This window comes from Emys orbicularis, chromosome 3 (assembly GCF_028017835.1).
Source record: "Emys orbicularis isolate rEmyOrb1 chromosome 3, rEmyOrb1.hap1, whole genome shotgun sequence".
Taxonomy (NCBI): domain Eukaryota; kingdom Metazoa; phylum Chordata; order Testudines; family Emydidae; genus Emys; species Emys orbicularis.
This window is the reverse complement of record NC_088685.1, coordinates 142,131,233-142,153,177: the sequence shown is the minus strand read 5'-3', so window position 1 is coordinate 142,153,177 and position 21,945 is coordinate 142,131,233. Positions and strand designations below refer to the sequence as shown.

At 40.5% G+C, this 21,945-nt stretch overlaps 1 protein-coding gene across 1 annotated transcript in view; it reads left to right on the top strand.

Moving 5' to 3' along the window:
• The window catches only part of PLD5 (phospholipase D family member 5), a 259,968-nt gene that overhangs the window by 188,940 nt on the left and 49,083 nt on the right, over window positions 1–21,945 (top strand). Inside the window, exon 5 of the mRNA XM_065401866.1 lies at window positions 8,338–8,465. Coding sequence (XP_065257938.1) covers window positions 8,338–8,465 — 128 coding nt within the window. The remainder of the gene's footprint in view (window positions 1–8,337; window positions 8,466–21,945) is intronic.

Here is a 21,945-nt window from a genome sequence, read left to right as displayed (position 1 = left end):
ATGTCACAGGACCCACATTTTCTCCCATCCTCCTCCTCTGAACCACACTTCATAACACAAGGTGAACTGAATGACCTTGTCAGGGATTTGGAAGTACCCAAGAGTAAGGCAGAGCTGTTGGGCTCCAGACTACAGCAGTGGAATCTCCTGGCAGGTGATGTTAGGGTTTCCATGTTCCGTGACCGTCAAAAGGATCTTGTCCCATTCTTCTTCATGGAAGGTGATCTTGTAGCCTGCAAAAACATCGATGGTGTGATGGCAGCCCTCAACATCGTTCACGATCCAGATGAGTGGAGACTGTTCATTGATTCATCAAAGACGAGTCTTAAAGCTGTTTTACTGCATAATGGAAATGTTTTGCCATCAATTCCAGTTGGTCATGCAGTCCATATGAAGGAAACCTATTACAACATGAAACAACTTTTGAAGTGCATAAACTATGACCAACATCAGTGGCAGCTTTGTGGCAATTTGAAGGTTGTTGCTCTCTTGCTTGGTCTGCAGACTGGATACACAAAGTACTGCTGTTTTCTCTGCGAATGGGATAGTTGTGCAAGAGATTCCCACTACATCAAGAAAGATTGGCCACTCCGACAGTCATTGGAGCCTGGGAGGAAAAGTGTTCAGCATCCACCACTTGTTGAATCAAGGAAGATTTTGTTATCACCCTTACACATCAAGCTGGGTCTGATGAAGAACTTTGTCAAGGCCATTGACAAAACACAAGCAGCTTTCAAGTACCTCCATGGAAAATTTCCAAGGTTAAGTGAAGCTAAGATAAAGGAAGGTGTCTTTGTTGGTCCTCAGATTCGTGAACTTCTTTGAGATGATGCATTTGACCATGCACTGCGTGGCAAGGAAAAGACGGCATGGAAAGCCTTCCAGTTAGTGGCAATAAATTTTCTCAGAAACAACAAGGCAGACAACTACAGGTTGTTGGTGGAAAACCTCCTCAAGGCATACAAAAGCCTTGGTGCAACATGTCACTAAAGATACATTTTTTGCACTCTCATCTAGATTTTTTTCCACCGAACTGCGGAGCAGTGAGCGACGAGCACGGCGAGCCATTTCACCAGGACATTGCAACAATGGAGAAACGCTATCAGGGCAAATGGAGCCCATCAATGCTTGCAGACTATTGCTGGACAGTGACAAGAGATGCTCCATTTAATGAATACAAGAGACAAGCCAAGAAGCGCCGAGTAGACACTGAATAGGACTAAACTATGTACAGAATAGTTTTTTGCCTTTTGTTTCATAATAAATTTTATTTATATAACCCTTTTGCTGATTTTTAAAGTGTTACATAGACAGGACAGGTGAAATATTATCATGTAAAGCAACCATAAACACATGAAAAGACCTATGTTTACAATTTATGATTAAAACTCTACTATCTACACAATATACATAGACATAAAATGTAAAAACTTAAATATCTTAGAAACAGTAGCCAATCAGTTGTTTTAATTGTCATATTTGAATTCAGCACATCAAAATACATAATAAATAGCACATTTTATCTCTGAAGCAGACGACTTCGCAAAAATTGTAGACCAGTGTTATTTGGAAATTGGGAATATCCAGATTTGGGGGGGAAACTACTGTAGAAATAACAAGAGGAGGCACAAATACGTACCATGATGCTCAGCGGAGTGAGGGAACAGAAGCAAGAACAGAAGAAGCAGAGAGGAGAACTGGGCTTTAAAAATTATGATTGTGCCAGCAGTGACAGAAGAGTGGCTGGGAGATGCATAGCAGGTTGGGCACAGGGAAATGGTAATTAAGAAGAAACTGAAAATAAAACTAGAGTTTTTCACACTTCATTACTGGTGGACAAGCATATTGCACATACCAATGCTCCTTGCATCCCTCCATTCCCACTCACAAACACCCTGTGTGTCACCCCCTCTGTCTTGCCACCCTCCCTGTGTGCATCCCCATTCCTCCCATTCTCCCTCCATTCCAGGGGCTGCAGGCATCCCCTTCCTCCGCCTACGACCCCATAGCAGGATCGCCCAATCTCTGCCTTGCCAGGGGCTCTGTATGACTCCCCATTCTCTTGCATGTCAGGGGCTCTGTGTGTGCCTCCTTCTTCCCCCATACCAGGGTCCTCCATCCAAACACAGAAAGGCCATCAAGTTAAATAAAGCCTTTCAAGCATGGCCAATAATTTACTGAAAATCCAAAAGGAGGAGATTGCATTTTTGTGGGGTGGGATTGGGGAGAAATTAGCTACTGGACAATGATACCAACTAGACTGGAATGGGGATGAGACCAGCATGCCCTCGTAATCCTAAATGTACTCTCTGAGGGAACCCTAGCAGTGGGGTGTGCCAGGGAGGGGCTTTACAATCTATCTGTGCTAAAACAGGCCAGTAATGTACTGCAGGAGTGTTACTCTTGAGCTCAGTCAATCAGGGGATTCGATGGATAAGGTGTATGGGCTCAGAAAAGTTGCTCTGGGACTAGATATTTCATAGAAATTACTTGTTTATGTCTTTCTCTGTTCAGCAAGGAGAGGAGACTATGTGGCCTCTCTTCTGTCAGTGCCAGGACAGTTACCTACTCTGCTAGGATTTTTGTTGTTTCTACTACATGGCAGTGGACTCGCATTGGTACTAATGTGGCAAAGGTTCCCGTTGTTTTTCTCATCACTATTCTGCACACTGAGGTTCTGCATTCTGCATTGTTCACTGGGCTCATTCATTGCTGCTGCATCTGTCCCCTTACCTTCTGCTTTCCCCAAATGCCCCTCCTCTCTCTCATCCATTCCCCTGTATTGTGGTACACAGGACTATTGAAATTCCTTAAGCTAAACATACAAAGACGCAGAATGTCTCACTGTGACACTGACAGACTGGTCAACTTGTGTGTGACCCATAATAACTTAACCGGAGGCACTGAAATCAATCAAAACAATCTACTTGTATCTGAGTTTCAAATAAATGTACTAGACTCGAATCTTTAACATGTTTGCTTGAATTGTTAGAGAATCAGGAGTATATGCTAATTCTATTTGTCTGTGTTTACCTATATCTTATTCGAAGTTTAACAATGTGATCTAATTAGCTTATAGTTGCTAAAATCCTGTTCCTGTCTTTTATTGATTCATTTAATGATTCATTACTGTATTCTGTTGACTCAAAGATCAAAGCTGTAAAATACCATAGGAATTAATAATATTATTTACATTGTCTTCAGCTTAATTCTCTGTGCCATAATGAACTGCCTTGATAGTTTGAATGATTAATTGCTATATGTTAATGAACACAACTACTTACCTGTGTATGTATAGGAAATAGAAGATTAGCTTCAAAACAACAATATACTTTACCTATTCTTCATCTGAGGAAGGCTCTGCTCTGACAATTGCTGTCAAGAGGCTATCTGCTTGTTAGACAAATATAAAGAAAGCTTCGGGCCTGATCCTTTTTGTCTCAGATCTGCCTAACTTTGACAGGGAAAGTCTAAGCCACAAAACTGAGGTCTCCAGGTTTACTCTGGATTCACCATGGAATTCTCATAGAAGGATTTGAACAAACTGCACCTAGAGTGCCATCTCTGCTATGAAACTAACCTAAGACGTTACGCACATTTGTATGTATACAGACGCTCCCTGGGTTACGCAAACCCGACTTACGCAAATCCGAATTTACGGAAAAAGTTCTGTAAGCTAGAAAGTTTTTTTTTTTTTTTTTTTTTTTTTGCGTAATGGTCAGGTATACGTTCCCGACTTACGGAAGATTCGAGTTATGCAAGGCGTTCCTTGCGTAAGTCGTGGAGCGTCTGTATTGATTTCTTAACTATGTATAACTCTCTTTCTTTTTTCTTTTATTAATAAATCTTGGGTTTAGTTAATAAGGATTGGCTGTAAGCCTGTATTTGGGTGAGATCTGAAATATTCATTGACCTGGTGGGCAATGTGTCCAGTGTTTTGGGATTGGTAGAACTTCAAGTATGGTGAATAAACTTTTCAGTAATCTTTCACTATATTAGACTTGGCTATCTGGATGGGAGTCGAAGGCTGGATTACTTAAAGAGGACTGTGTTTTGGCTTCTTGGTAGCCAGTGTGATATTACAGAAGCTGTTTAGGCTACTGACTTGTTGATTCTAATTATAGAATAAACCACCAGTTTGGGGGATTGTCTGCCCTATTTCTTGCAGTTTGCCCTGAGTGGGGCATTCTCAGGGTAGCCCCTCAAGGCACCACCATCACACTCACTTAAAGCCAGGATACGGTATTGCTGCAAAGATGGAGAAACCAATTCAGCTGTTAAGCAGAGCCAACTTCCATTTAAATCAGTCGGGTTTACATTTGCTTATGGCAGGGCTGAGTTTCACTTTTAGCTGTCTCAGGTTGAGTCTGAAGACTTACTCTCAAAGCAGCTGTGATAATAGCAGCCTCAGCAGAAACTCTTTCTGGATCTTCTTTGCAAACAAGACATAGACATAGGTGCTGGAACACGTTTGACGTGGTTTTCGTTACATACGGGGTTTACAGTTTGGTTCAATGGCTCTCAGCACCCCCACTATAAAAATTGTTCCAGCACCTCTGGGCATAGAAGACTGTGCTATATCCACTACAGGGATGACTTGGCTCAAAGATGCTGCGCTGTCACCGAGTGGTATTCTCATAAATATGGTGGGATTCTAGAACATCCACGAATCTTGCAGTAAGAGACATGGGGGGATGGCTTAGTGCTCCCTATCTGATTTGGTCCACTGAGCTGTGATGCAGAGCTTGCATTTGCTCGATTGAGCAGATCAGTATAAATGGTGTAGAATTCCATTGTGAACTTATGGTTTATAGCTAATAGTCAGTTGCATGAAGCTAACTTAGATTATAGCTGGCTGCTGGCCTAGATAAAGTGGTGAAATAGCCACAGGTACTGTGGAAATATTCTCTCTCACAGCATCAGGTCTACTGGATGGCACAAGTTACCTCAGAACTGAGGGGGTGAGTGACTGAGTCTGGATTAGTGTCCATCATTACCTGCTGAGGCCACTCTGAACTGGCCCATTGCTCCCCTGTCCCACATGACAGCAGAAAAAAGCAAAACTTGAGTGGCAGCCATAGTATGCTCCACCCCTTCTATCAAACCCAGGGCTGGAGGCTTGCTCCCAAATGCAGTGTTGACACATCCACAGAGATCAAACTTTCCAGCATTGTAGACTTTGTAGGAGGTATTCCAGAGGTGGAAGTGGGAAACAGCCATTTGCTGAGAAGTGCTCCTGCAGTGAGCCAACAGAGTTCCTGGTGGAAATCAGCTCAGAAATGAATCTTGTCCAAGTATTACTTCCCTGCCATACTTCCTACATACTCATTAGACAGGGAAGGAAAGCCAATGGCAGAATGGCTACTCTGGGGGCTGGGTTGCCATGAGACAGAGAAAACCAGGGTCTCCAGAGATGGAGTGTCATTTCCCTGTGTGCACTGCTGGGTTACCAGACTACGCCACTTATTCCCCTTCTACAGGGTCTAAAACCTTTCTCCCTTGAGGGAAGGGTGTAGTGGAAAATATGTGAGGAAATCTTTGCAGAGTTTCAAACATACCTTGTTCACTTCTGTGGCTTTTTCTTCAAGAGGGGGACAATCTGGCCAAAAATATACTATGCAAAATCTTGAGGGATATACAAATCCACCATACTTTTAAGTGACAGCACTGTATGGCTCTCTTGGCACTTGCACTGGTATGTAAGTAGTTGTGACACTGACATTGCAACGGATGCTGTATCTTCAGTGAACCGAGGCTTTTATGATTGACTGTTAGTAGAATCTAGCATTCTCTGTGGGCAATCAACCCTACAAATTCTGTCTTCTGATTAAACTTTGTAGACCCACCAGTTTTGATAACAGAGACTGAGGTAGAATACTGAGATCTATTATGGCTAGCCATATCAATCAATCCAATTTAATTTCCTCAGGGTACATGGACCATGCCTGGGATGATGGATTTTCTTGAAGATCTGATAAGCCTGCTTTGAGAGAACATCTCAAGGGCTTGTAGAGAACAGGCTATTATCAATACTGATGAATGTTTCCTTTCATCAAAAATTAAGGTCTCATTAGTAGTCCTTGTAGCAGCTGATGATGATAGATGCTTTCAACAGATGACCTTTTTTTTTTTAGATCTACTTGGAGATACTGTCTGTTCTGATTATGAGTTGGTTGTTTTCAGTTGAAAGACTCATTGGCAAAATGTGGGTTACAGTTTTTTAATAGGATGTATTATCACAGCCCGTCTTATACCACTGCATTCACTGATGAGTCAGTGGTTGCAATTAAAAATGATATTTTAAAGTGATGGGCTCATGCCATCCAATCTTCTTCCAAAATTCAGGGGGATTCAGCTCCAGGGTTTTGGCTCAGATCATTACAGAGCTCTAATATTTTATAGCGTTTAGCACAGCTGGTAAGATATTTCCTGTTGTAAACATGGCATGCAAAGTTTCTGCTCAAGATTGAATATTTTTTCAAGCAAGTTTGAAAAAACAATTCATTTGTGAAGAAGTAAATAGCTGCTTCAGACCAGTGTTTCCTCTTCCAGATCAAAAAACATTTCATTTATAACCTTTTTGGTGTGGGTGTCAAGCTATTTACACTGCTGCTTAATGTGGGAAATTGGATATAAGCTAAGAAAATCTGATTCACTCTAAATTGCTTATGTTAAAATTGATTAGATGAAAACTCCATTTATAATGAAGAATTTCCAAAGTTTTACCACTTTGCAGTGGTGTGTTTCTCTTAGCTAATTGATTGAATCTCTATTTCAGATATAAGAAAGTTATTGTTTTTGTTTTGTTTTTGCCAGAAACAATTTAACACCTGCCCTATTGCTTTTTGTTTGCCCTCTGATTTATAGACAGAATTAATTCTACTTGTTAATGCACATACTGAAAGTCAGCAGCATGTTGCAGCTCTTATTCAGATGTATAAAGTAAATTCAGAAAATAACTGTGCTTCCAAGCATAGATGAGAATGAAAGGTGACATGCCTGGAAGTTTCGCAGATGACGTCCAGGTTGCACAAAATGCAATTCTGGTTAGAGAGCCAAATCCTGTAAACTGCTCAAAGCCCAGTGTGGACAACTCTTGTGACTCTGTCATAAGTTTTGTCATATTTGGTGTCTTTCTTGATCTCTCAGCTCCTTGAATCATTTAATTAGGTGAGAAATTCAACTGTCATTCCAAAAAATAAGTTTCTAACCCTGATGCATAGAAGTTTAAAAATGTGAAAGGGTCAGAAACCAGAAGTTAAGTGACATTAACCCAATATTTATTATTTTTAAAATATCTCATGATTTGAAAATAGGATGACCAGATGCCCTGATATTAGGGACTTTGTCTTACATAGGACCTTGTTATCTTTCTCCCCTCCTCCCCCATCCTGATTTTTTGCACTTGCTATCTTGCTGTCTATTTGAAAACAATCTCATGATTTTGGGGGGCCTGATACATGATTTTTGATTGTTTTGGGTTGTCTGACATTTAGCTGGCAGTTTGTCAAAAGTATATAGATTCTTTAGTTTTATTCAGATTTTGGTTGGAAGTTTTTAAGTTGCTTTTTTCTAAGTGTTCCTTATTGGGTTGGCTTATCTTCTTTAGAAATGCATTTTTCATACATGAGACAAGTTTTTTCCACTAACTCTTACACATTTTGCAAAGGTCCACATACTTCTAAGTTGGTACATAAACAAAAATAATAACAAGGGTTTTTAGCTTGGGCATGTAATATTAATGAATGGGTTTTGTTGTGCACTTTAAAAATGTTAATATTATAATTCATAACCTGTATGATTTAAGACATAAAACTTTAAAACTTAAACTGTGTTTGCAAGAGCAGTATTGGAAAAGCAACATGATATAAGGAAGCCCAATGATCAGTCTCCCCCGCCCCCCAACATACTCTTTAAGGGTAGGTGCAATGTCATGCCTCCAATAGAGTACGTGTCCGTGTGCTGCACGGAGCAAGAACTGGCAGTTGTGCACTGTCGGAACTCTATGGAGCTATAACAGGAGACAAAATAGGTAAACAATAGTGATGTGTTGAGATGCCACCTGCTCTTGTTTATTTGGGATATTTGGTAGGTTGAGCCTATGTTCACTGAACTCCTCGATAAGCACAGGAGCAGGTCTAAAAGAATAGAGCAGTAACGTTGTTTAAAATAAAATTTGCAGACTGCTTTAAAAGCGATGATATGTCTAACTGATGTCAGCCAATAGTTTGGTTACTGGAATGCTGAACTGTTACACGTTCCTCTTTGTTGCTTGTTGCATGTACCTTCCATTCTTTTGGACAATGATTAATTGTTGTGTCCTTACTGAACTCCTAGGTGCAGAAGTGCTGTATATGAATATGACTGCTTATAATGAAGGTCGCCTTCAATCATCATTCTGGATTGTTGATAAACAGCATGTATATATTGGAAGTGCCAGCTTAGACTGGAGGTCATTGGGACAGGTAATTTTACTGATCAATGAAAAATCAGATATACTTTATACTTTTAATGTAGCTCTAAACCAAAGAAAACCATAGTAGAAAAATGTAACTTGCTTATTATTTTTAAATATATAACTTTCTTTGGGGTAAGAATAAATAGGTACAATATTGTGGCTATTTTGTCTATATGGAAGACTGTCTTTCTTGCTGTAAGTCATACTTCTTTGCACAGTGAAACCTGCCATTAACAGTCACTTAAGGGCAGCAGTTCCTCCTAGAAGAGGAGTAATTAAATCATATTGGAAATCTTGGAGTTACATTGCATCAAGTCTGCAGTCCTTACTCAGATAAAACTCCCACTGATTTCAGTGATGAATTTGACTGAGGAAAGAGTGCAGGTACAGGCCCATTCATAAAAAGTTGGAAGATCATCCGTTGGGATTCCCTTTTAGAGTTGATCCATAATGGAAGCTCCGCTGTAACATTTCGAGCATGAACCAATTTTGTTCGTTTCTCAAGTCTGCAAACTAGATACAGTAAAACTGAAATTGGGAAGTTCATTCCCAGATAGTGAGTCTGATTCTGAAAAAATTCAGTGTGTGGAGTTCCTGATGATTTCAGTGGAAGTTACATGCACAGAGGAATTATAGCATGAGACCCAGAGTTTGTATATGTGTTAGAGCCGAACAATACAAAGCTTATAAATCAGCACCTCTTCATCAGTATATCAGTGCTGTGAACTCACTAATTTTGAGAGAGACTTTTTTAAAAATTATTTTGAAGAAGCAACATGTTATTTACGTAGCCAATCTGTGTTCTGAAGGTATCTGTAGTAAACTGTTTCTATAGTCCAGCTGTTAATGCAACTTTTTTTTAGTAGTCGTCTGTTGAAATCATAAAAAAGTAGTACATTTTTTTCTGTGTTAATGTGAGTTTTACATGCAAATTCCTGTGTGTCAAGAATAGCAAAAGTGCCAATATTGATTGTGTACCTTTGCCTTCTATTGGTGGAACCAGAATTGCTCAATTGTGCGTGATTGGTCCTGTACTTTTTAAAAGCTAATATAGATTTTCCTTCAGCTCAAGAGATAGGGGACTGTGCTTTTGGAGCTAGGTGGTCTGAATTTATCCCCACTGTCATCCTGGAGCTACAGGTAACCATGATGTGCAGCATGGTTTAAACCAGAGGCTCTCAAACTGTGGTCCATGGACCACCAGTGGTCCGTGAGCTCCATTCAGGTGGTCCGCGGATAGTTCCCTCTAATCTGCACACCTGAGCAGCCGCACACAAGAGAATGAAAGGCCACCCACCTAATTTGTGGAGCCACGCAGGTGTGGCTCCACTAATTAGGTGCCCGGACCCTGGAGAAGATGCACATGTAAGGTGAGGTGGTGCCCTTGGGGGGAATAGGGGGTAGGTGGGAGGGGGGAGTGGGGTGAGAAGTGGGAGTGGGGGGAATGTGCAGGGCTGCAGTGGCCAGAGAAAGAGGTGACTTTCCCCAGCTCCAGGGCTGTGGCTGCCAGGGAGGGACGGCCCTCCTTCCCAGCCTCAGCTCTGTGGCTGCTGTGGCGGGGGAGAGACACCCCCTCCTTCCCAGCCCCAGCTCCAGGGCTGCCACGGCAGGGGAGAGACATTAGGAAGGTAAGACTACTGATATTAAAATATGAGTTGTGTGCTTTTATTTGTAGAACAAAAAAAGTTGTTTATTACTTTTTTTTTTAACATAGCGCTTTTATCCAAAGTGCTTTATAATAGTTAGCTAACGGTACAAACAACATTTGGAAAGATCATTAAGTGGTCTGCAGAGACCCTCAGCAATCTGCAAGTGGTCCGCGGAAAAAAAAGTTTGAGAACCACTGGTTTAAACCACAAAGTCCTAGATGGCCATAGATGAGTTATAATAAAATAACTTGCTTTCTAAATATATGAGAGCTTTGCAAATATGTTACTAATTATGGGCATAGTGTGTAACAATATTTGTACGTAAGATTGACTAAACAGTTCCTGCTGAAATTTTCCAGGCTTGTTTTGAACTAAGGGGTTGAATGTTTGAACAAAAATAGCTCAGCCACTTGAGTAACAAGAGAGTGAAGTAAATATACTTTTACCATTATAAAAAAAATGTTTGTAACCTTTATTTTTAAAACAATTATAGTGCATCACAAGTTTGTGGTAAAAACCTTGCCAGAGACTTAATTCCTAGATTGCAGATCTGTCTTTTGGTGACCCAGTGAAAATTCCAGCCTTGGGGCTGTTGTAAATTATACCAGCTGGGAACGGCCCCTTATGGGCTGTCATACTGCTTGGGATTACTGACGTGCAGTGTGCTGGCCATGCTACCAGCATGCCCATATACAAATGGGAGCCTAGACAAATCCTATAAGATGTGGAATGTGAAAAAAAGGATGCGTCTGGGTCAAGGATCTGGCCCTCTATCCTTTTGGATCCCACCGGTTGTGTATTCTAAGAAAACACAAGGAAAGAATTCAGGAGCAAACAGAGACTGGCATCTTTCTGGAATCTTCTTTGGAATTAACAAAGGATTAGCTTTTTGACTTATATTGATTGGAGAGATTATATGAACTGCCTCTGAAAGGGTAACTTTGTTGAGCTATTCTAAATGAGGTAAGGAAGCTGAATATTTTTCTGAATTGTTCATGTTTATCATTTCTGTATGTAGTATAAAGCAATAGGACAAGTTATTCCTCTGTCATAAGCAAAATAATTCAGATCTGTTCACAGCAATAGTTACATAGTTAATTATATAGTTTTAACTATGAGGGACCCGCCAAATGTGAACCTTGAATAACAGTCAAAACATTGAACGTAGAAAAGGAGCATATTTATTACTCAGTATAGCTGAAGTTGTCAAAGTGACATTGTCAGTGACTTCCATCACAGACACCACAATCCCCTGTCTGATCAGACTGATCACAGTGAAGTAATCCAAGTTCCTGTGAAAATTCAGATTATAGTTTGTATTTTTGGTTTTTTTTTTAATGGCTTGGCTGGAGTCAGATTTATGTGGGTCTGTGTTTCAAACACGTTCCCTGACTGTTCATCTTACCATGTGCTTTCTAGAGACATATGGAGAGTTTGCCATCCTATTAAATAGGATGTTGTCAGAAAGTCCAGCATTTTTACAGAGCAAAGACATACAGCAGGAATTTTCTCTTGATTAAAAATATTTGTCTGGTCTCATTTAGGAAAGTTAAGAAATCTAGACTGGGATTTCTGTGGGGCCTCAGGGAATCAGATGTCTAACTCCCATTGATTTTCAGTGAGACTTGGGCATCTAACACGCTTAGGATCCTTTAAAATGTTCAGCCATAGTTAATAAGGACTGCTCTTAAAGGGACACATTGCTGTTTTAGGATTGCATTCTCTCCTGTCAGGGGAAAACCCACATGAGGGGGAAATAAGCAGACAACTTCGACGTTAATTTCTCTGCATGCTTCCTTTAAGGAGAAGGCTCTGGAGATTTGTGGAGGAGACAGGGAATGAGACTAGGATACCTGGTTCCCTACATAGATCCCAGGGTAGTGCCGGTCAGGGACTCAATCCCCTTTCCCTGCCACCTGCATCTTATCTCCTGGGTATGTAGGTGAGATAATGCTGATATTGGCTAGTAGTATCTCCTGCATAGAGTTTAATTGGGAAATCTGCTCATGTTAGAATGGAGATGACTGCCAAAAGCAGCCCCCTTCCCACACTGGCACATCCCCACAGACCTGCAGAGACATGACTATGTGGACTAGGTGAAGTGGGACTTCTGCAGTTAAAAACTCATACCTTTGAGCAGCATCTATATGGTTTCTGCACCATCACAACACCTTAAGGTATGCAGGGTGGCTGATTTAATTAGCCTCTTCCACCCCTTCCAACAAATCAAAGGATCAAATGAAAAGTGTCTGTTGTTCTGAGGGCATGTGGTACATATGATCCATCAAGCATAGTAACTGCCTTCTTGCCCAAACTAAAGGTCCAACTTGGGTCAGTAGCTTTCTAGGTAGGTGATGTTTTCCATCCAGCTGAATGTTCCAGTACAAGATAAATTATTTGAGTGCATCAAATCTCATTACGTCAAATAAAAACTAAAGAGCAATAAAAACATTAAGGTTGAAATTGCACTGGATTATCATGTCTTGCCATCCTACTTAGTATATGTCATGTTTGTTCAGAGCTTCTTACATATTGGAGTTTGTACCTGTTCAGGCACATACACTGCATAACACATATATGGAACAGTTGATTTTACTGATGTGGCATTGGAATTACAGATACAGTAGGATCTATACTGTGCTTCCACAGAGAGCATATATAGGTTATTCATGTGCACTCTGGGGGCTTATGTCAGGTTTGCTCTCCATATCTCTGCCTAATGGACACTACGGATTAAGGTATAAATTGTGCTCATAGTTACATCAGGTATAAAACTGGATCAGCTCAACTGAACTCAGTGGAATTACTTCTCATTAACACCAGTGCAAATGAGAATGGACTTTGGCCCGCAGACATTGGTTTACAATATAAATTTTATTTGCAGTGTTGTTGTAGCTGTGTTGGTGTCAGGATATTAGAGAGAATATCCAGGATATAAGCTTGAAAGCTTGTCTTTTCACCAACAGAAGTTGGTCCAATAAAAGATATTGCCTCACCCACATTGTGTCTCTAATTTACTACAGATTTGGTAGTAAATTTCTGATTTAACTCTGTTTTGGGAGGGATTTGGAGTTGTATCTGTCAGTGACTTTAAAAAATGATTTCTGCTGACCTCTTAGGATGAGAAGTTGGTTCTGAGGAGAAACTTTCACTGAAAAACTGTTGTGCTTCTGTTGAAGCAGCAGTTAATTATAAGCATTAGCTGTTGTATCAATCTAGAACAGGGGTGGGCAAACTTTTTGGCCCGAGGGCCACATTGGGGTTGCAAAACTGTATGGAGGGCTGGGTAGGGAAGGCTGTGCCTCTCCAAACAGCCTGGCCCCCGCCCCATCCACCCCTCCCACTTCCTGCCCCCTGACTGCCCCCCCTCAGAACCCCTGACCCATCCAACCCCCCCTGCTCCTTGTCCCCTAACCGTCACCTCCTGGGACCCCATCCCCTATCCAACCCTCCCTGTTCCCCGTCTCCTGACCCCTATCCACACCCCCGGCCCTGACATGCCCCTGGGACTCCCACACTTATTCAACCCCTCCCCCATCCCCTGACTGCCCCCCAGAACTCCCCGCCCCTTATCCAACCCCCCCGCCCCCTTACCATACTGCTCAGAACAGCATGTCTGGCAGCTGCGCCGCCCGGGCGGAGCCAGACATACTGCCGCTCTGCTCAGCAGGAGCACGCAACCCCGCCGCCCAGAGCGCTGCCTGCGCGGGGGTGTGGCTGCGGGGAAAGGGGGATTGCGGGGGAGGGGCCTGGGGCTAGCCTCCCCAGCCTGGAGCTCAAGGGCCGGGCTGACGCACAGATTGTTTAGCCTAGAAACAGGAGATAGTTTCTTTGCATTATAAACCAGATGGAAGAAAAACTGTCATTTACCCTGTGTGTAGAATTTCTTCCTGTGACTTCCTTTGTTAAGTGATCTATGAGTTCTTGTTATAATATTTGGTTTAGTTTTGTGTGTCAGCAGTCTGGTGAACCCTTAAACCTTTGGAGGGCAGTAGAGAAATTAACGGGATTGGGAACTCTTTTGAAGTAATTTCCAGTACTCAATGATTATGAACAATATTTTTCAAGACAAAATATACTCTAGATTCCCCCAATGGAGCCTAGAGACTAAATTCTGTACATTGATTGTGTGATGAGACAGGTAGTCATTATAGAGGTTTTGGGCAGTTAAATCTTTTATTCTTAGTCTTTAGCCTTTCCCTTGTTATGGAATTTAGGGATTAAAAGAGTAGTTTATGTCCTCCTCTGATCTAGAAGGTGGTAGATCTGAGACCTATAGTCTTCTGCTTGCAAACATGGATTTTCCTTGCAAGATGTGGATTGCAAAATATGGATTTTTTTTTTAACCATCCAGTAGGTGCAAGAGGACTTAATTCTTACTCTGCCTCAAACCTGTACATAGTACAAATCAATAAGAGTGAAATGTGGTTATGAATACAAGAATTGTTGTGACTATTTAGAGTACTTAATGTAGTTATTCCATTAAAAATATAACTTACTATGATTATATCTGCACTTATTGTACTTCTGTCTCTGAGTAAAAAGAACTCTTTTGAAGTCACATGCATCCATTCCTGTGTTGGAATTACTATTTATCTACCTACCTAATCAATTGGTGTAGTGTCTGAGCACCTCACCAATATTATTAATTTATCCTCACAACACTCCTGTGAGATGGGAAAGTATGGTTTACTCCTATTTTATAGGTGTGGAACTGAAACTCAGAAAAATTACTTTGTCTAATAAAAAGGGACACCTATCTAAAGGGGTCGGCACCCCGACACAAGTTACGAACACATACATTTTTATACAGCAGCACCAAACTCAAAATTCCTTCTCCCCATGCAGACCCTGTGCACCCTCCACAGCAGCCTGAGTGAATAAATGCATCTTGTAGATTGAGTTACTAGCCAGAGGCCACAGGACCATCCTTTCATTCCATAGCCTCCTGCTGTTGAGCAGAAATCCATCTTTTATTATACTTAGGGCCATAATTCCAGAATCTTCACTCTTCCCATCTCTTGCCTACCTGCAGACCAAGAGACCAGACACAGAAATAAGCTTATGTTGCATGTCAGTACAGGGTACTTAACGTGGAGCAGAGAAGTGCAGCACAGAACATTTAACAATTAAGGGTGCTAAGCTAGTCCAATTTATAGCTGAATTTTATTGCCATTTTGTTTCTGTGTAACGGGTCTGTTAGCCTATTACTCCCGACCCCCGTCCCGTTTTTTTCACAGTTGCTATCTGGTCATCCTAATTATTTGTCTCTTGCAAGCCAGAGTCTAGAGTTGAAATAATAAATTAACTGCAAATGGCCACTTGGAAATCAGCATCAGGTGTTGTCTTAAATGAACTGTTGTGTTAGATTCATTTTTACATCAACTCTGTAGAGAATTGTTATCCGTGTTTTCAAAGAGGACAGTAGAAATCAATCCTACACATAGAGTTTACTAAGTTTTTTTGCCATTTTTCTCCTCTTGTTGTCCTTGACAAAGATTATGGGTGTTAATTTATTTGCATAAAGAGAGGGGGGAAATTTATACCAGGAAGGCATACTTTGTATGCCATGTGCATTAGTTATGGACGAACATGTAAAGGTTCAGTGATTTGGCTAATGTCTTTACCACCAAAATTTTGCTTCTTGTCTGAATCTCAGCTTCATCTTCATTTTTAACACTTATGCTAAAACTAAATGCTACTTACCCTAAACTTAGCTACTCATGGCAGTGGGAAATTTGTCTGAGAAACTGCCTGAAGTTATAGGGGAAGCTGGTAGTGCATTTATATCTTAAAGTTCCCTGAAACTTCCCATTGTATGGCCTCATTTTCAGTTGCTCATAACTTTACCAAACTTGTACTTTTGAAATTGTCCATGTCGGGTATCTGCCTTAGACCAAGTCGATTTTTTTTTTAAATACAGACAAAATGGTTCAGCCATTTCTGAGAATGAAGTTAGGAGAAAATAAGTTGTTTTGCCAATGTTAAAAAAAAATTCTGGTGACCTTTTCTTTGAACACCTCTAGTACCCTCACCCTTTGGTCACATACTTGAAATTTGGCAGGAGGTGGCCTTTGTGTCAGGGATATGTCTTTTGCCACACCCAATCACATCATTCTAAATTTGGCCAGGTTAGAACCATCTGAAAAATTGCAAGGATGAGGTCCTTTGCACTTGATGGGGAAGGAGACTAGGACTGGGGTGAGAAGCTTGCGGAGTAGAGACTGGGACTGACTTGATGAGGAGAATGGAACTGCGATGAGGAGCCTGTGGTGGGAAAGAGACTGGAACAATTTGGAGGGCTGAAGACGGTGATGTTTGGGGAGAATGACTGCCAGAGCACATTTCTCTCCAGATCCTGGAATGGAACCCAATATTCCTGAGTCGCACCATTTCTCTGCTGTCAGCAAATATTTGTGAAACCCACTGGCAAGGTGTCCCATCTCTTTCTAGTTCTAGTCCACCATATACAGGATGACTACCTACCGCTGCTGTCAGTTACTCTACTAGTTCAAGTGCAGAAGTCTTTGTGGTGGATCTAAAGACCAACCCTGCTGATGACCAGTGTGAGTGTCAATATAGTGCCACATGATGGAATTTGATTGTTTTTTTTTCAGTTTATTTTTTTTTATAAACCTAGGAAATTACATACAAAGAATGGTAAAAGAACATTATTAAGATTGCAAAATCAAGAATTCAGGATTAGGAAATGCCAGAATTAAGGTTGCCTGTGCAGCCTAAATTCAGCTCCCTTGTGCATATGTATTATGATACAGTATTTAATTATTTGACCACATCCTAATTTTAAAGGAAACCTTAATCCTTGCATTTGCTAACTTTTGAATACTTGCCTTTTGTAATCTTAATGTTCTTTTAATACAGCCTTTGTGTAATAATATAGAGACTATAAGGAACAATTTTGCCTAACTCCACGAGGTGATAAATTTGCATTTGCAGCCCAGTAATATATTGTACATTTTTTGCAGTTGAAGGTCCGGTTTCACAAGGCAAGTTGTGACTTTAATAACTTGGTGTGAATATCTGAGGGCCAAACTTTTCCCATATCAGTGTGATCTCAAGTCTAAATAGCTGTTCACTATGATCCTAGGTCTCTTTCAGCATCACTGCTTCTTACATTTTTCCAACCAATTGAATATCTGTGTTATAGGTTATTTTTCATCAGATGTATGTGCTTTCCAAATTTAATCTCATTTTACTTTTGCCCATTTATCTAACCTCTCCAGTGGTCCATTTGTATTATCTAGTGTCATGGGCATGCATAATGCCACCCAATCTTGCCAATTTCTGCTTGTCAGCGCTCGTATTTCCCTTTTACAAATTTCATTAATGTGTTATTTATCCTTTTTTAAAAATATTATCAAAAGTGGCTCATACTGTGAGCCTGATTGTCATGTAAAGGGCCCTTACTCCATCCCTCTCTGGCACTGTATTTTAGGGCCTTATTTACACATGCCACTTCAAGGGCTCTGTGTAATGCCAGAGCAATGTAAAGGAGCCTTGCAAAACATGAGACTGTCTCTGTAAATCCAGTTCAATTACCAGTCATCATGACATCACACCATTCACTTCCCCATCTCTATACATGCCGTTTCTCACTATCCTTTGCATGTAGTCCTGAGGCAGTTTTCAGCTCATTTGAGATTATTCATATACCACTTTATTTTATTTAATTTTATAAGCTCAAATGGAGACACATTACATCTGTTGCATTCAACTAATTTTGCCATTCTGTCAGAATAAGCTATCAGTGTTTATCTGGCACAACGTGAACTTCATAAACAAAGCCAATCTGTTTATTGCTAAAGATTCTGTTCTTTTCTAGATACTTATAGATATTTTCTCTCATTTGTTCCATTACTTTTCTAGGGAGTAAATTCAGTAATTGCCAGGATCATTCTTCTTTCCTGATTTAAAAACTGGTACTTTGTTTGCTTCTCCCCCCCACCCCCCCGTGTTTTTGCTGTACTCAACATTTCAAAGATGATTGTTACTATTATGATAAATTCATTTGCTAAATCTCTTAATCCCCAAGGATGTTTCTCTTAACTTCTTAGTATGTTTGTCATCTGGATGCACTGATGTACATGTTATTGCAAATTGTAATAGTATTTCCTTACCTGAGTTGTAATACATTTTTAAATAAATCTCTTCTTTATTTTTAGTGTCAAACATTTTTTTAAAAACTAGTACACAATCATTACCATGTTAGAATCATCAGTGATTTAATCTTCCCCCCCTCTTTCCTTTAGGCCTTGATTCAGCAAAGCAATTAAGGTTGTGCTTAACTTTAAACTTGTTCTCGAGAGCTTTGCTGAAGCAGGGCCTTATTAATGACCTCCTATTGTTACTTTTTCTCTAGTATTTTTTTCACCTGCTATTTCTTTAAAATCCCTTCTTATTCCTGTATCCTCTTTCAGTAAGAAGTACCCATTCTGCAGTTCTTTGTGCCATTATCTGCTCTTTTCAAACCTTAATTGACCATGTATTCTTGTTCGGTTGCTTCCCCTTTTTCTATTTCCAGTAAAATGTTCTTTTTTTTAACTTCACTGCTTTAACAGTTCCTTCTATTCTTTTTTGAGAGGAACTGTAGCCTGTTACACTCTAATTATGGTGTCTTTCAAATTTTTCCAGGCTTCTTCACACTAGTAGATTCTAATACTACTTTCTATTGCACATTTCTTTTGAGGTTTCATAGGACCATTGTACCCCCAACTTTTGTACCAATTTAATTATATTAGTTTAGGGATTGGTACAGGTAAATATTTGTAGCCCATTTGGTAAATTCGTTTCTAAGCTGATATAGTTACAATGGAACAAAAATTGAATGTAGACAAAGCCCCTGCCACCCCAAAGTTTTCTTTCTTGATATCTAACACTCTTGTACTACTGCACTCTCTGAACCCAGTTCTTCTTATGCTGAATTCAAGTAGCTCTTGATCACTGGTATCTCAAGTTTATCTCAATCTGGGTGGTTTCTCCACTGGTTGTCTTATATAGTTTCTAAATCACAGAATCGTAGGACTAGAAGATTCTTCAAGAGGTCATCTTGCACAGTCCCCTTCACTCGTGGCAGGACTAAGTATTATCTAGACCAGCGGTTCTCAAACTTTAGCAACCCAAGGACCCCCATTTTGATTTTAAAAATTTTGCGGACTCCCAAGCCCCCTCTCAGCCCCAGGCCCCACCCCCAGTCCACTCCTTCACCAAGACCCCACCCCCACTTCACCTCTTCCTGCCCCGCTCTACCCTTGCCCCTCCACTTCCCCGCCTCTTTCATCCCCATCCCCTGAGCCCGCCTTATCCTCGCTCCTCCCCCGAGTGCGCCCCATCCCTGCTCCTCCTCCTCCCTCCCAGCCCCTCCTACACACTGCTGAACAGCTGTTCCCTGGCATGCAGGAGGCACTGGGAGGGAGGGGGAGGAGTTGATCAGTGTGGTTGGCCATGATTCCACCCCTTACCCTGAGCGCGCCCCGTCCCCGTTCCTCCCCCTCCCCCCCCCCCAGTGCCTCCTGCACGCCACTGAACAGCTGTTTCCAGGCATGCAGGAGGCACTGGGAGGGAGTGGGAGGAGTTTATCAGCAGGGCCCACGGATCCCCTGGAGTACCCTTGCGGACCCCAGTTTCAGAAACACTGATCTAGACTATCCCTGACAGGTGTTTGTTTAACCTGCTCGTAAATCTCCAGTGATGGAGATTCCACAACCTCCCTAGGCAATTTATTCCAGTACTTAATTACCATGACAATTAGGAAGTTTTCCTTAATGTCCAACCTAAACCTCCCTTGCTGTAATTTAAGCCCATTGCTTCTTGTCCTATCATCAGAGGTTAACAAGAACAATTTATCTCCCTCCTCTTTGTAACAACTTTTTATGTACTTGAAAACTGTTATCATGTCTTTCCCTCAGTCTTCTCCAGACTAAACAAACCCAGTTATTTCAGTCTTCCCTCATGGGTCATGTTTTCTAGACTTTAATCATTTTTGTTGCTCTTCTGTGGACTTTCTCTAATTTGTCCACATCTTTCCTGAAATATGGTGCCCAGAACTGGACACACAATACTCCAGTTGAGGCCTAATCAAGTTGTTAGTCTCTAAGGTGCCACAAGTACTCCTGTTATTTTTTAGAGTAGAGCATGAAACCTTAAGCAGATCTGAGATGACAGAATCAGGACCCAAGGATCTTTTATACAATTTCATGTCCTCTTTAACAAGTTGGAGTTCCTCCGGAAACAAAAGGTAATTAGGATGACTTTGAAGGAGGTCCATCACTGGTATTTAGCTGTACAATTTGACATAAGGCAATTGGCTTGTTCCTTCACCATTCACAGATGATCTGCTATACATTTCAAAGAGAGATGAATACAGAGATATCCCATGTTTACAATTCATTTAAATACCAGGATGTTCTTTTGATCTCTGAATTAACAGAATACGACATAGACAGGGACTGTGGATTACATTGTTGACCTTACTCATATATACGTAAATATACAAAAACACAAACATCATATCCCCACATGTCTTTTGAGGGTTATTTATTTTGCAGGATGTTTAACCCTTTCTGGTCATGCATCACAAACACCCATCACCATAGTATAAATGAAAAATTGGAAAAGGTGTTTGATTTTTCTGCACCTTAAAAATCCATCCAGGGAAGACTCAAAATATCACTAGATGAGTTTTCAAACGTATTTGTGAAGAGGAGTTTATTCTAAGTAATTCCCTTGGGCTTACTTGTAGTAACAACATGTTGAAAAGAAGTACTTTGACTTTACATTGTCATGAAATGAGTTGAGGAGGTGTTTCACATAACAAAAGAGTTTATCTATTCATTTCTGTTACAGAGGATCAATGCTTTGCTTTTAGTGCCTCTCAGCTAATTTGGCACTTTTTAAAAACTTCTCTAGACATGATTAGGTATTTGACAGGATTTCTAAGAGTAGACATTTCCTATCTGTGTGGGTGTGAGGTGTGGTGTTTTTGTTTGTTTTGTGATAAGAAACTGCTGATTTTACCCACATAATAAGTCATTAGTTGCTCAGAATCCAGACCCCTTTCTGAACTTTCCCAAAGCGTAGGGTGCTCTGAATTGTTGTTTGGATCAAAATTGAACCAGGATCCAGGGTTTTGTTTTGGACCCATCTCTTCTAATAACTAAAACAAAGTCATTCACTCCTAAAAATATTCTTGGCAAAAATGCCTTCTTACTATGTAATATTAAATGTATATTTATTTGTGTAATCAAAAGTATGCTCACCTTATAGTGTGGAATATAAACAGTGTATTTGTGTGCAGTATTTAAAATATATTGTGGTGGCCACATTTGTTTCCAGTTTTTCAATAACCTTGTTATGATGGAGCCACCATGGTATTGATAGCTGAGACAGAATCAGTTCATTTTCATTTCTGTTAATGACAGTTGCATCTGATCTTTACAGAACTGCATGGCGTGAAAAGAACACTATAATCAATCTCTCCATTTTCTGAGACTTCTTATATCTAAATGAGTCTTTTGAAGTTATGAAATGGTTCATCTGGCCCTTTTATGATAAGACTTCTCTGTCTGGAATTTAGTGGAATTAAATTCTTTCTCTTTCCATCAAGCGAAAGTTAGATTGAGAATATTAATTCTCTCATATTTCCACTGGGTGTAGTGTTATTCTAGAATGAGCAACAATTATGTCCCTGATGTTCTGTTTAAACAGTTGCAAATCTTTGCCATGTCCTACTAATAATTCCCTTAATTCTTTTTCTATCCCAGATCTGTTCTGTAACTTAGAACTCTTAGTAAAGTGAAGATGAACACAGCATTGAAGTGT